This window comes from Cricetulus griseus, chromosome 2 (assembly GCF_003668045.3).
Source record: "Cricetulus griseus strain 17A/GY chromosome 2, alternate assembly CriGri-PICRH-1.0, whole genome shotgun sequence".
NCBI classification, from domain to species: domain Eukaryota; kingdom Metazoa; phylum Chordata; class Mammalia; order Rodentia; family Cricetidae; genus Cricetulus; species Cricetulus griseus.
The window spans coordinates 277,814,599-277,829,684 of NC_048595.1; the positions used below are offsets into that span (position 1 = coordinate 277,814,599).

The following is a 15,086-nucleotide window of genomic DNA, read 5'->3' on the forward strand; positions in this document are numbered from 1 at the left end:
TCGCTACTATATTTATTGAAATTCGTGAATAAAGAAGATGGTTGAAGTCGGTGATGTGAAGGTGAATATTGAGACACTGTGAACTGAATTGTATAATCTAAATACACAGAGAAGTTGAGACTGCTGACTTCTGTAGATGACTTCCTTTGTGTTTCATGGTGACAGATTCAACTAGGACAGCACTTTGCTTTCTGGGGTCACTTACACACACACACACACACACACACACACACACACACACACACACACTACTTCAACAATCCTTTATAGGTAAAAGAGGTGAATCTGAAAGAGACAATGACCTAATTGAAGGCATCAAGTCTCCTGAGTTCCTCATCCAGTGATCAATATCATGTCATCCTTAATAAAACAATATTTGTTATTTCTGAAGTTTCCATGAAGGATAAATCCTGTCAGAAACTGATGTAGGGACTGTTTAATGTAGATGAAATAACACAATAAAACAAAATTGTTTGGAGCTAAGTACACTCAAAGAGATGTATGCTACTATATAAAGAAATATTATTTGGACAATAGAATCAAGTGGAGAAAGTTATGAACAGTCTTTGGCCCATGACAAAGAGCAACTTTATAGAAACAGGACAGAAGAAAGGGAGGGAGGAAGACAGAGGAGGGAAGGGATACCTTTCACTTTCAAAAGAAATTGTTGAAAAGATCTTTCTAACTAAAATTCTGGGGTTTCTTTAAATCCACAATTTGTGCCAAAAGATTCCAGCACAGATTTGGGACTTATATTTGACAAGCCCCCATATGCTGCCTTTTCCCTCCAAGCTTTTACTCTGATTTGCTGAATCTGTAGTTGGTTGAATATGTGGCTTTATGATTGCTAAAAATACCATAAAGCCAAGCTCCTTCTCTCAGTATTTATGCATCTGGTAAAATGGCCAGTTAAGCATCACAGTTTTCAAGCCATGGCCAATAATCTTTAGAAACACTCCTTTCAGAAGCTTGAAGCCCATTGTGCAGGGATACTCTATGTTTTACTTCAATTCAAAGGCAAAGCCAGAGACCAAAACCCTCAAGATTACAGGGAAAAATACAGTCTTCTCAACTGCTTTGGTTAATGGTTAACTGGTATGGCTTTGGGATTCTTACAGTTACCACTAAAGCTGTAAATCTGACTGAAACCAAAAGCAACCACAAACTGTTCACTAAATGCTGATATAGTCCCAGAAAAAGAGATTCAGCTACAGAGACTATGTAGCTCCTTATTGTAGCCCTTCTGGGGACAACAGAAATGCAGATGCTGCCCCAGCATGTAAATCAGCACACGTGTGCAAGGGTATGTATGTCAAGATTCTAGGATACCAGAACAATTCTCACCTTGTTTGTATGCTATACATCTCTAGCAGATAAGACTTGCTATGTTGCTTGCAAGGTCCAGTGCAAAACTAAAACAAGAAGTCCTTGGTGCAAAAGTTGGAAAGGTGTTAAAGGTACAATGCAAACCTATTACCTCTCACTGTATATTCTCTCAGTTTTATATTTTCCATTATTTCATGTCCACTTGTACAGAAAGACATTCCGGGACTTACACATGTGCATTCTCCAAGATGCCCCAATCCATCCCAGTGCAGCTACCATGGGGAATCCAAAGTGATTTGCCTCCTTATTTCATGTGCTTCCTACCTGAGCCATGTTAGATATGTGTCTACCCTGTAGTCTGCCAAATGGTGTTGAATGGGGAGAAAGAGAGAGACAGAGAGAGGCAGAGAGAGAGAGAGAGAGAGAGAAAGAGAGAGAGAGAGAGAAGCTTCCACTTACTTCCTATGGATGTCTGGCATTGGGCACATGGTAGCACGTCTTGATCCTTTTGGGGCTTGTGCCCAAGATCATTGCAGTGGAGGGCTATGGTGATACCTTTCCATCTACAGGAATGAGAGGCTGAAATGATTGGGACCCAAAGGATAAGACAGCAGATAGCCAAAGACCATGCAAATATAATATGGAGACTGTTGATATGGGAGCATCTGTGAGTTGATGCTCCCAGACATGTTCCATTTTCTTATGCCCCATTATTTGCAGAACACAAATTTAAAGGTATATTGAGAGAATTGTAAAAGGCTGATCCAAAAATACTAAACTGCAAATGTAAGGCTCTATTGGTGTCAGGCTTTCTGTAGTTAGCCCTGCCAGGAACCCTGCTGTCTGACACCATTTGACCAGGCCAATATGCAGACATTTCTTTAGAGTTCATTTTAAAGTCAAATGAATGCAGGCAGTTTTTAGCAAAACAAAAGCCCTTGTGATTTGGACACATTCTCCAGCTTCTTTCTTTAGAAAGAAAGTTTTAGCAATATTTTACAAGTGAAATGTTCTTTCTAACTTTTATTTATATATTCAAGCACCATTTTCTCTTTATTGCCCCCTCTTTGCTTCTTATTTTTAAATGGTATTCGTTTCAGGTGGGCCTGTTGGATGGCATTGTTAGTTTGGCCAGTTTAATAATAAACATGGTCTCTGTCTAATTTCTCTTTTAAATAAATGGGTTCTCTCAATAGGCATGAACTTTCATCAACTTGTCTCTATTTCTCATTTCTGAACAAGCATTTCAAATTGTAGAATTTAGTATATGCTTTCAAATGGTTTGTTAGTGCTTGCAACTTGGTAGTAACCTACTCATTGATCAGTTTTGCTTTTTCTCTCTATCATATTCAAGTATTCATAGAAAAATCTTTTCTCCACATATAAACTTAGATCAGATTCCTTGCTCCAGAGGGTAAAACATGACTTCAGAGAATTCCACAGTACCTGTTAGGCAGCATGCTGGAAGACTTAGACCATAGAAGAGCCATGATCATTTGTTCCTGGCAACCCCTCCCTAGCCTTCTCTTCTTCTTCTAGTCTCCCTCCTTTTCTCCGGAGGCTCCACTCTTCTGTTTTGATAGGATAAAGAACTGTCATGGCCCTCTCTGGCTAACCCTACAGGTCTATCACCAAAGACTGGGGTAGATGACCAAATGCAGATTTAATAGAAAATATTTGTGAGTTCACTGGGGAAACCTACAAGGAAGTGAATATTCACAGAATTTCCTAATGTGAGAAACTTCTCTTGAACTCTACCACCCTCCCCCATACCATCAGTAATGTGGACTGATGGTTCATCCTAAGCATCTTATGCCTGAAGGTCTTTTCCAGGATAGAGAGCTCTATTGTGTGGTATGACAGCAAGATAGCTTTTCCATCACTACTTTGGTGTTACTCATGGGGAACTACTTGTCCTTAGCTTACTTCCATGGCTTCCCCATCAGCCTTGCCTTGCCTAAATAGTATTCTTCCCCTTTGCCAAGAATGACACAGTGTACAGATCACTCTGTTTGCTGTATAAGAAAATATCAGCTAGAGGATGAGATGGCATGTCCTCTTGTGGCAGATTCCTCCAATCTCAACAAGGTTGATCTCTTGACACTCCACTATCACACATAAACAATCTGTGAGCACAAGAAAGAATCGTGACTTTAAATGAAGTGACAGCCATGCCTTTGTGATAGAATAATAGAGTAGACAGTACACAATTCGAAGGAAAGCAGTGGTTTCAAATATAAATTCAAGATCTTCCATTAAGAAGCATGGTGGCAGAAAGACAACCAAATAATAGTCCACTGCTTCCTAGAGTAGCATGTCAACAGTAAAGGGAAAGAGCCAGTCCAGTAGAGATCCACAGAGCATTGAAAAGAAATGGTTCCATGATGGAAAAGCTACTCCATCACTGTCACTTTCAGACAGGAGCCCCAGCAGCAAGAAACAGTTATGACTGCAAGTTCCAAGCTGGACATAGAAGCAGAGACATGGAGGAAGGTTTAGGAGCCAGTCCTGGCCCCACACTGAACCAGGCACCTCCTGAGTGATGTAATCACCATAGCTGTGCACACGTTGTTTAACCCCTTGCTTTTTCTTTTCACTCTTCAGGAAGAGGCAGCCAGAATTCTCGCCCAGCAGCCAGTGTCCGTCGGCACATGTGCAGCTTTGAAAACCCCCACACTGCAGTGAATGTGTAAGAGAAGCTGCATGGACATAGAGTGTTTTGCCCCTTGCTTTCTCTCTCCTGGGTATTTCCACTCTCTAACATGGAACCAAACGTGGTGCATGCCATCAAGAATGAGGGACTCATGGACGTGCCGTGGTTTGCACGACTGCCTTATCTGATCGTCCATCCTGCTTAAAAGGACACTGTCAAGCTGTTAGTTTCTCTGCTTATTTTGTGTTCCAATGCAGCACTCTCCCCGGCTTTAAGGATTCACTTCGGTCTGTGACTCCCACTCATGAACTCGAAAGTGAATCTTCCCCTCAACAAATTTGTCAGCTTCTCCTTGGCATACAGAGCCTTTTCTTTTTTCTTTTCTTTTTCTTTTGCCTTTTTTTTTCCTTTTTTGCTCTTGCACAAATGTTTGAAACGATCCTGTCTGCATTGAAGTAAAAGCCAGAGCTGAAATTTATGGAAAAGTTCCACAATGTGGGTGTTTGAGGGTGGGCGCCAACACGAGCCTCTGCTGGGTGTCTCCCACACCCTGGGGAACACAAAACAAAGGTTTTGTGAGTTCCACTTAAAGCAAATTTTACAAATCAACAAAAACAATTTTCCCAGCATTCTATATGATTTTTATCAGATGTTCAAGTCTGATAAAAAACGGTGCATGTTTGGTCCGATTTTTGACCTTTAGCTCTTGACAGTGTCTCTTTAAGTTAACCAAAGCACCTAGACCATGTTCGATTCATTGTGCACGGAGTCTGTGGTCTTTCTCAGCTGTTCCTTTACAGCCCTCCAAACTCCTGGGAGAGTCAAAGGTACACATTCCTGCAGCAGGAGGGAGCCCACTGGTGAGGTGCCTGTGGCTTGAATAGCTCTTCAGATAGAAGAGCCCAATTTGTTTCAATGTCTGGTACTGAACTGGCGGCAGAGGCTGGTAATGGAGCCATGGTGTCTCTTCCTTTCACTCAGTGACGTGTGTCAGGAAGTCTGTAGCCTCCCTTACTACGCTTCCCTGTAGAATCCTATATCCAAACAATGTGGTCTCCATCAAATCATCCAGGCATAGGAAGGACACACTGGGTAGTCATGCCAGTGTGTCTCAGTGGCATTTGGGAAGTCCCTAACAGAGCCACTGTACCACATAGCTGGATGCCTTCTCTGAACCCTTTCCAAGTCCAAAGTCATTAAGTTTTTCTTGCACCAAGAGTGAGTCTAACCAAGGACACAGCAAGGAGATCCTAATTTGTGACAGCTGCTGGCAGCCTGTCAAAAGGGATTGCTTGGGATGGGTGGATGTGTTTGTCTTGCCATGACAGCAGCGCCAGAGTGAGGAGAATCAACTGACATTTCATGACTTAAAGGTGAGTTTCTACAAACCAAAGCAAAAGCCAAATATACTTCTTTGGTGGTGATTAAAGAAAAAAATAAACACCTATCAGCAAAGCTACAGGTGGATTGTCAAGAACTTTAAGAACAGGCTAGCCAGGCTTCCCATCTTCAGACTATAAAGAACACCAGAGAGATCAGTGGTTTCAAACCTGTATCCCTTAGATTAACACCAGATATTTTTAGTCATGGTTGTCCTAGAGAAATAAAAATAAGAAAATGTTCTTTCTGTAACCTTCAGTTCCCACTGTTTTTTTTTTTTCCTTTTTTGTAAAGAGCGTGCAAAGAGACTAACACAAGAAATAAACAGGCTCATTATGATCTGCCTCTGTCTCTTTTGCCCCTGAGGAATATTCCAGGCAGAGCAATGCAACTGCCCTATATTTTCAGGCCAAACTGTGAGTACTGAGGGTCACCAAGTAACCGGCAATTAAAATCCAAGTCTAGTAGAAGAGAATATAGAAGACATGATAGTGTTTGCCCTGAACTTTCTTCTAAAGTAATACGATCTGTTCCTACCTGTATGTCCTAAATGAATCTATCAATACATGGTTACCACTAATAGGTCAACACTCTGGTACCAACATTGTGTATTTTTAAGATTTTATGACAATTTACAAAATTATTAATTTTTTAGCTATGTTTATATGGGTTTGTTGATATATATGAATATAGTTACCCATGGAGACCAGAAGAGGGGGTTAGATCACCTGGACACCAAGTTACAGATGATTGTGAGCTGCTCCAAGTGGGTACTGGGAACTGAACTCAGATTTTCTGTGAGAGCAGTGCTTCTGGGCCAGTTCCAGTCCACAACATGACAATGCATGTAAACTTTGACATGAGACTTTCTACCATCAGCTTGTAAATGACTAAAAACCAAAGATCATTTGAAACTTCCTGGAAAAAGCTGGATAGCCGGGGGTTGGTGGCGCACGCCTTTAATCCCAGCATTCGGGAGGCAGAGGCCGGCAGAGATCTCTGTGAGTTCGAGGCCAGCCTGGTCTCCAGAGCGAGTGCCAGAATAGGCTCCAAAGCTACACAGAGAAACCCTGTCTAGAAAAACAAACAAACAAAAAAATCTGGATAATCATCAGAATTCTCTTCTAGTTGGAAATGAGTTGGTAATTTTCAGGCTGGGGGCAAAGCACTAGAGGTGTCCAGGCTTCATTGACTTCAATGTGAAAGTTAAATTCTGGATATATTTTACCTTATTGGTTCATTAAAGAAATCATGACATTATAGAAAAGCAAAGTGGTGTATGTGTGTGTGTGGTGTGTGTATGTTATCCCTCATCCTGTTTGAAGATGTAGAAATTAATTAATCTAAAGATTACTAAATAAGGATAAAATATTTTAACTTTGTAAATTATATATTTCATTAAGGCAATGTTTCTGTGACTAATCAATGTTGAGGTTAGAATTCAGAGGGGAAGAGAAACTTCGAAATGATGTTTAACATTATCTACAGAAACTATGGAGTTCTCACATCGTAAGTGTTTATGTATCTTCAAAAGTACATTCAAGATTCTTTTTATTATGAGTAATGGTGAATAGGCAAGAAATTTTGATTATGTTCCTAGTCTTCCACAGTGGAAAGAATGTGCTAAATATGCAGACTTTTCTGTAATGTTTTCAAGAAGTGGAACTAGTATGAGTATGGAAAAACCAACTTGGGGTCGCTGGGAAACCAGAAGCCTGACTGAAATGGTTTCAGATAGTTCCTATGCCCAAGAATCAGCATGAACCACCTTCCAGACTGCATTCTGATGTCAACTGGTTGGTGAATGTGCAGGTGAAAGGATGGGCAGCTTCCCCAGAGGCTTCTTGGGCCAGACTCCAAGAGCTGACACGTCACCAAGCTGAAGCAGCAGGGCCGTAGTAGGCTAGCTTTGGTGGCTCATGGATTCTATTCTTGATGAGCCTTTCTCCCCCTACTGGAACTCCATGGCATTTCCTGACGCTCTTTTTCATTTCTTTGCATTGCTTTATTAGTTGACCAATGATGGAACAAGAGAGGTGGGGGAGAAAATTTGTATGTGTCTAGCTCAGACAACAACTCATGGCAACCCATTCTCTTCTTCCACCGGGTGAGTCCAGTGCTTATTTTCAGGTCCTTAGGCTCAGCAGCAAGGGCCATCACCCACTGAGCTATATCTCGATGGCCTTATTTCCCTACTTTCTTTTTTTATTTATGAATTTTTATTTAAATTAAAAAACAATCTTATTTTACATACCAATCCCAGTTCCCTCTCCCTCCTGTCCTCCCATGTCACCCCTCCCACCAACCTCTCATCCACACCCCATGGAAGGGTGAAGCCCAGGGGATAATCAAATTCTGTCACATCATTTGGGGCAGGGCCTAGGCCCTTCCCCATGTAACTAGGCTGAGAGAGTATGCCTCCGTAGGGAATGGGCTCCAAAAGCCCATTCATGCACTAAGGATAAACACTGTTCCACTGTCAGAGGCCTCATAGACTTCGAAGGCCTCCAACTGACACCCAAGTTCAGGGGGCCTGGTTCAGTTCCCCATATCTCAGACTGCGGTCATGAGTTCCCATTTGCTCAGGTCAGCTGTTTTGTGGGTATATAGGATACAAATGCTTGCCCCCTCACATCCTGAGGCAGGACCCTCCCTTCTGTTTGGGAAGATTTTGTCTTGCCTGGGGCTCTCTGGATACTGCTCTGTAGCTCTGAAGCCTGGCAACAGATACTTGCCTTGTTGTCAGCCACTTGCTTCTTCAGGATGCTATCCTGCTATCTCCAGCCCCAGCCCACTGTTCTTACTTTAGGGAGCAGAGAGCATGTCCTCGACAGATGTAACCAGTATTTACAGAACCAAACAAAACAGACAGGCTCACTCTGAATGCCAACAGTGCAGTAATCTGTTTTTATGACCCACTCCTAGCAATTCTTTAGAATGCTGTAAATATGTTTTTTTTTTTTTGTTTTGTTTTGCTTTTTTTGTTTAAGGGGTTGTGACACTTAACCTAATGGAAGAATAATCAAGGCAAAACTTGAATCTGTTGACTCAAGGATTGCAGCCATAGGCCTGCTAGTTTTGCATGAAAGAATGAAGGATCATCTTCTCCCTATTCATCTCCTCTTCCCATAGTCCTACTCTCACCAGATTAGGGTTATAACCTGTGTCCCCAACAAGTCAGGTTTGGCTACTAGTCCTGGATGAGCCCATAAAGAGAGTAGAGTTTAATAGTGAAAGCAAGAGAAGGGGATTTATTCAATGTAGCTGCATTAAGATAGAGACAAAAGGATACAGTGACTCCCCAAGTCCATATATTATTGTCCTATCTTAAGGATATGGTTTAAATAGACGGCAGGAGGTATGCAGAGCTAAGCAATCAGGCCCAAGTCTGCTTCTGCCTATCATTGGCTCAGACCCATGTCTCTTCTTCAAGCTTGCCTAACAACTTGTAAAGTTCCTGGGGTTTCAGACATTTCTACTTCCAAGGAGGGGATCCTAGGGGAATACTATTATGGAGGCCCATTATTTTATAGCCTGACAACCAGAGAGGCTCAAGGTATGTTGGTTACACCACTGACCATTCCTGTGACTGTAGTATCATTAAATATATTTAGCTACCCAAGGTAAGTTAGCCCTAACCCACAGCGTTTTATCTTCAGGAAGGAGGTTATTTGGGGTCTAGGGTCTGTCTTTGAAAGTTAAAACGAAGAGTGCTTTGAGACAATTATATGGAGTTTTGTAAGTCAGATTGCTGTTTGCTGCCTCCTGTTTTTGAGACATAGTCAATGTAGCCAGGATGACCTGGGACTTGCCATGTAGCTGAAGATCACCCTTGAAATTCTGATTCTTCTGCCTCAACTTCCTCATGCTGAGATTCCAGGTATGTACCACAACACCTGGTTTATGCAGTGCTAGAGATCAAACCTAGGGCTTCTTTTACACTTGGCATTCTATCTCCTGTGAGCTAAATCCCCAGCTCTTTCTTAAGATTAAGAAATCAAAAAGGGTAAACAATTGAAGCAAAAAGCTGGTGGCCAAAGCCCAAACATTAAAGTTATCTGAACTTAAACAAACCTTTTATGTCACAGCACTATTCTATTTTATCTTTCACAATGCCCTAAAGTTTATGTAATTTTCCCTTCTTAATAACAATAAATTTCCAGTTTCTTCAGGGTTGGGTCTTTATATGAATCAGTGATTATAATTACCTGGACTAGTGTTTACTGAACATAATAAAAACATCTCAGAATGTAGTTACATTTTGTGTTTAATGGTAGTTAATCACAATACCATTCACAAGCATTTAAAAACAGTAGTACATGTTCTCCTATAAAATTTCATTCATTCAGTCTACAAGCAGTGCTTAGTGAGCATGTAGATCCATAGACTCTTCATATTGTCTCTGGACTACGCATGAGAAGTGACTTATCTTGAAGGAGCAGTTAATAACCCATGCCTTGATCTCTATGCAATGATGTGTTTGCCCCACTACATCTGATTATTATGAAGCAATTTATTTTGTCCTTGGGAAAGGTTAGTCTAATTTTTATAATCCACCAAATGCCCTGGGGCATGATATCTGTTTCCTAATTAAACAGGACTTTTCAGATAATTTAGAGCAAGACTCAGAGGGGAAAGAATGCTGCTAATTTTAACAGTGATAGTGAAAATCTTCCATCGGAAGAACAAAAATTGTGTTCAATTAAAATAGAACTAAATTGTGATTATAGCTGCCTGCCTGATCATCAACAATACTGCTAATATTTGGGTATAGTAAAAAATGAGGCCTGGGATGAATCTCTGGGAAGTAATAAAAGCAGCTGATGATGTAGAGTAAGAAGAGGCACTATCTCAGGGTTTTCCCGGAATGCAGGAATACCTTGCAGCTAGTTTTGGGGGGAGACTAAGCAATGTTTTGTTGGAAACTACCTTTTCCCTCAAGCAATGAGATCAGAGTTTTAGTTATAATATCTATTTTTTAGCTTTTTATATCTGACTTTAAAATTAATATCAATTTCTTAAGCTCACTTAACCTTATAGGTTATAAATATAACCTATATTTATATAACCTTAAGGTTATAAATATAAAATGTCAAACATTACCCTCATCACAAATATTCTAAAAACCATATGTAAGTTTTCAAGCCTTCATTCTTGTCTTTCAAAATGATGCAATAAACCATCGTTTTAGTGATCTTTTTCTACCTTTTTTCTCCTTTAGACAAAAGACTGCAATGTGGGACAATCTATTTCAGACCTTTACCTAAGAAAGAATGTTCACTTTACAATTTCTGTCAATGTTACAACTTTGTTCTTTTTGTATTCCTTTTGCTGTTGCTTTAATAGGTATAAAGAAAAAGCAAACTCCTAAAAAAGGGGAAAACGCAGAAGAAAATGGCTTCTTTTAAGTATTAGCAGTGCTTTTATTAATAGACTGCTATGGCAAGGTGTCATCACCCACTAAAAAAATTATATAGAAAATCATCAGAGTCTCTCAAACCAAGATCCGAACTATTGCAATAATTAAGAAGGAATAAGATTTGTGGTTGCCATAGGACATTTTGCATTTTCTTCCTCGGGTGACTTTCTCTTTGATTGGTTTGTTGGGATTTCATGGGGATTAAATCAACATTAAGTTGGTGTGTTAGCTTTGTGTTCTTGTGGCAAAGTATCTGAGAAAGTCAACTGAATGGAGAGATGATTCATTTTAGCTCACAGTTTCAAAGATCTCAGCCCATGTTCACCTGGCTCTGCCAGTTCTGAACTTGCACCAAGGTGCAACTATCTTGATAAAGGGCACATGGCAGATCAAAGCTGCTCACCTGATGGTGTCTAGGAAGCAAAGAGGGAAGGGGCTGATTTTTATTTAAAGGCCTCTCCCATGAAATCCATGAAGGTATGATTCTGAAATGTCTTCATCCTTTAATGAGGCCAGAAGTCTCAAAATTTAATCACCTTCAAGAGTCCCTTCCCCCTTCAACATTGCTTCTCTGCAAAGCAAATTTTCAATACATGAGGGGGCTCTTAAGAATGCTGTGAAGGCTGGAAGCATGATGGTGTTCTAGAATTCCCCTTTAGCAAAGATAAGTGGAAAATGATCCAAGCATGGTCCTTGGTCATAGTGACCACTGTTTTGTTAGAATGTTAATCTTGTCTTGTTTACATCAAAATTGGCAGGGGGGATTAAGGCAAGCTGTGAACATCATGTTTGTTAGCCTTTCCTATTATCTCTCTTTCTGGTGCTCCTGTTTGAATATTCTTAGGGTGAAACTCCTAACTAACAGCTGATAATCTGAACCCTTATGTAAAAGATCATACATGGTATGTGTCAGAAATAGTGTTCTAAGAGTTGTGTTACCACAAGAGTAACAGAAAAGAAAAAAAAAAAAGAAAATGGGAAATTATGAAACCCTTCTCCACTCACTTTTGTTTTGTTTTGTTTTTGTTTTCTGGTTTTGCTTCCTTTATGCAAGTGTCATGCCTATGTTCGTGGGAAATACAAATCAGAATGGGCAACTGAGTGCTTCTAGTTCATAAATTCCACACCACAGAATGAGTAGTGGATAGTAGCTATACGCAGATTTTAACTCATCTCCAAGACTACATCTCTGCGCTGTGTTTTCTATGGGAAACTCAAGTGTGTGTGTGTGTGTGTGTGTGTGTGTGTGTGTGTGTGTGTGTGTGTGTGTGTGTGTGTTTCATTAACTGTAGGGGGGAGCAGGGAGGTGGACGTTGCAGGTGAATTGCATAGCGTGTGTGTGTGTGTGTGTGTGTGTGTGTGTGTGTGTGTGTGTGTGTGTGTTTCCAATATTTTTATTCCAGTAGTTCAGTAATCATTCAGTCTTGCAGTGAAGGGTCATTTTAACTTGTTAGCCATTTCATTAATTGTCCGCATTGGGGACTGTCTCATTATTAGCACATGTATGGTGGTGAAGGGCCGTGCTTTGTGAAATCCTCCTTTAACTAAAGGAGATAGCTGTTTTCGCAACAGACTGGTCTTTCTCACCGGTAAATTTCCTTGGGTCAGCACCTCTTTCCTTGGCATGAGTAGAATGTTCCGGGTCCCTCTTCAGAGGCAGTCTACAGTAGCTGAAGTTACCAGTATTTCATTAACTGTAAGGGGGAGCAGGGAGGTGGACATTGCAGGTGAATCACACAACGTTGGGGTAGAAGGAATTCAGATGTATTTTAACCTCTGTGCAGGATCCGTGTGCAAATAAACCTATCTCTATTTTATTCATAGTTCTAACGGCAAGTCTGTGTCATGGTCTGAACCAGGTGGAAGACAGGCGCCTAAAGGGCAGCATGTGTGGCAGCGCCTCTCTGTGCACGTGAAGACCAACGAGACGGCCTGCAACCAAACGGCCGTGATCAAACCCCTCACTAAAAGTTACCAAGGCTCTGGCAAGAGCCTGACCTTTTCAGACGCCAGCACCAAGACCCTTTACAATGTGGAGGAAGAGGACAACACCCCTTCGGCTCGCTTCAGCCCTCCCAGCAGCCCTTCAATGGTGGTGCACAGACGTGGACCACCTGTGGCCACCACGCCGCCCCTGCCACCCCACCTGACCGCAGAGGAGACTCCCCTGTTCTTGGCGGATTCTGTCATCCCCAAGGGCTTGCCTCCTCCTCTTCCGCAGCAGCAACAGCCTCCACCCCCTCAGCAACCCACGCAGCAGCCCAAATCCCTGATGGACCAGCTGCAAGGCGTGGTCACCAACTTTGGAGCTGGGATCCCGGACTTCCACGCGGTGCTGGCAGGCCCGGGGACACCGGGTAACGGGCTGCGCTCGCTGTATCCGCCCCCGCCTCCCCCGCAACACCTGCAGATGTTGCCCCTGCAGCTGAGCACCTTCCGAGAGGAGCCCATCTCCCCTCCCGGAGAGGATGACGATGATGACAGTGAGAGGTTCAAGCTCCTGCAGGAGTTCGTGTACGAGCGCGAAGGGAACACAGAGGAAGACGAACTGGAAGAGGAGGAGGACCTGCCTGCAGCCAGCAAACTAACCCCTGAAGATTCGCCTGCCCTGACGCCTCCTTCTCCTTTCCGAGACTCGGTGGCCTCTGGCAGTTCTGTACCCAGCTCCCCAGTGTCTGAGTCAGTGCTCTGCACCCCTCCAAACGTGACCTACGCCTCTGTCATCCTGAGGGACTACAAGCAAAGCTCTTCCACCCTGTAGGGAGGAAGTGTGCATGGAAAAACCCAGAAATGCCAAGGAACGTCAACCCCTCTTGAAAGGTGTGGAAAGCTGGGAGAAGCTCGGAGATGGAGGACCACAGTCTGTAGAAGATAAAGAATGCGGCGGCTGCCTTAAAGAAGGAGAGGAAAGATGCCAAGTGAACAGTGGTCCGGGCCAGGATTGTGACTCTTGAATTATTCAAAAACCTTCTCTAGGAAGAAAGGGAATTATGACAAAGCACAATTCCATATGGTATGTAACTTTTATCGGGAAAAAATAATAAAACGTAAAAATAAAATCAACAAAAATAATCTCTTCTTTTGCTCAATCGTGCATACATATATCTGCCCACACTCTCTTGGTGAAGCTAGAAACGGAGCGGCCCCTGTCATGGTGTCAGCTGAATCATTTGTTCATCTCACAACATTCCTGGTGAGTGGATATGGATAGGACAGGACAGGATGTAGGGACATTGTTGGGACAACAGCTCCCATCGCAGAAGCCCTTCTCTGTGCTAAGCCTGCAGACTCCTGGACTAAGGGAGACCCAGGAACTGATCTTATAAGGTTCCCTTTTCATTGTTGTGATCCAGTGCCAGTCTGCAGACACCCTGGGGTAAAGGCACAGTAACAACTTGAATTTCTGTAATTCCCTCTGGTTAGGGAAAATGAAAGTATGAGCAAAATCATCACCAAAATGAGCTATATTGGAAGTGCTATGGGGAAAAATCTGAAAAGCAAGACAATAGATCCCCACAGGTCCTTGAGCAAGATTAACAGAATGAGCTTTGTAGATTCCATACGTGTTGATAACTTTGGGAAGGAGGATGAACATAAGGGGTGTCAGAGATGTTTTGTGAACTCACTTATGCTGTGCCAACCAGGTTCTTCAATGCTCTTCAGCAAACGAGGACAAGCCACGTTGCCAAGATTCACCTTCCATTTACTGTAGCAAATAATACCAATCAGTCGGACTTCTGAGATTCAGTATAAGTACAATGTGGTGCCACAGTTTTTCCCATGTGCTATGGAAACAAATCTATCTTTGGACCTAATGGTGTACTCATAGCAACAATTACTGGTTTAAATTATTTCCTATTGTCACTGGAGTCCCTGGAACTAGCAACTGAATGTCTTTCCTGTGTTCCTTGTATACATGTGATTATAAAACTTGTGCCATGTAATGTCAATCTAGATGCAACTAGGAAATTGTCTTTTGGATATAGTATAAATATTTTTATGTTCCAGTGACGTTCCCTACATCACTGTCACCAGTGTCTCTTTGAAGGTTGGGTCTATGGTCTGATGTTTCTCACTTGCTGCTGTGATGGAAATCCTCCTAAGTGGGGATTTATTTTTCAGATATTTTACGATACAAGAATGTTATTAATGAAATAGTTTGAAAGTGCATTGTATAAAAGGTCACAAACAGTGACACTAAAAAGTACATTTTTATAAACTTGTGCACATTGTTATTAAAATGTAAGGCTGAAAAGGCAATACTTAAGAGTATTTCAGATATATTTTTAAACAGTTTTTCCACAGCTA

At 41.8% G+C, this 15,086-nt stretch overlaps 1 protein-coding gene across 2 annotated transcripts in view; it reads left to right on the plus strand.

The window, feature by feature from the left end:
• The window catches only part of Grm1 (glutamate metabotropic receptor 1), a 376,448-nt gene extending 361,712 nt beyond the window's left edge, over positions 1-14,736 (plus strand). The window contains exon 8 of one of the 2 annotated variants that reach the window (XM_035440388.1): positions 12,603-14,736. In XM_035440388.1, coding sequence (XP_035296279.1) covers positions 12,603-13,539 — 937 coding nt within the window. In that variant the 3' untranslated portion in view covers positions 13,540-14,736. Of the gene's footprint in view, positions 1-3,930; positions 4,041-12,602 lie in introns of those variants that run through there. The other variant, XM_035440389.1, reaches the window with a different exon arrangement.
• The last annotated feature ends 350 nt before the right edge of the window (positions 14,737-15,086 follow it).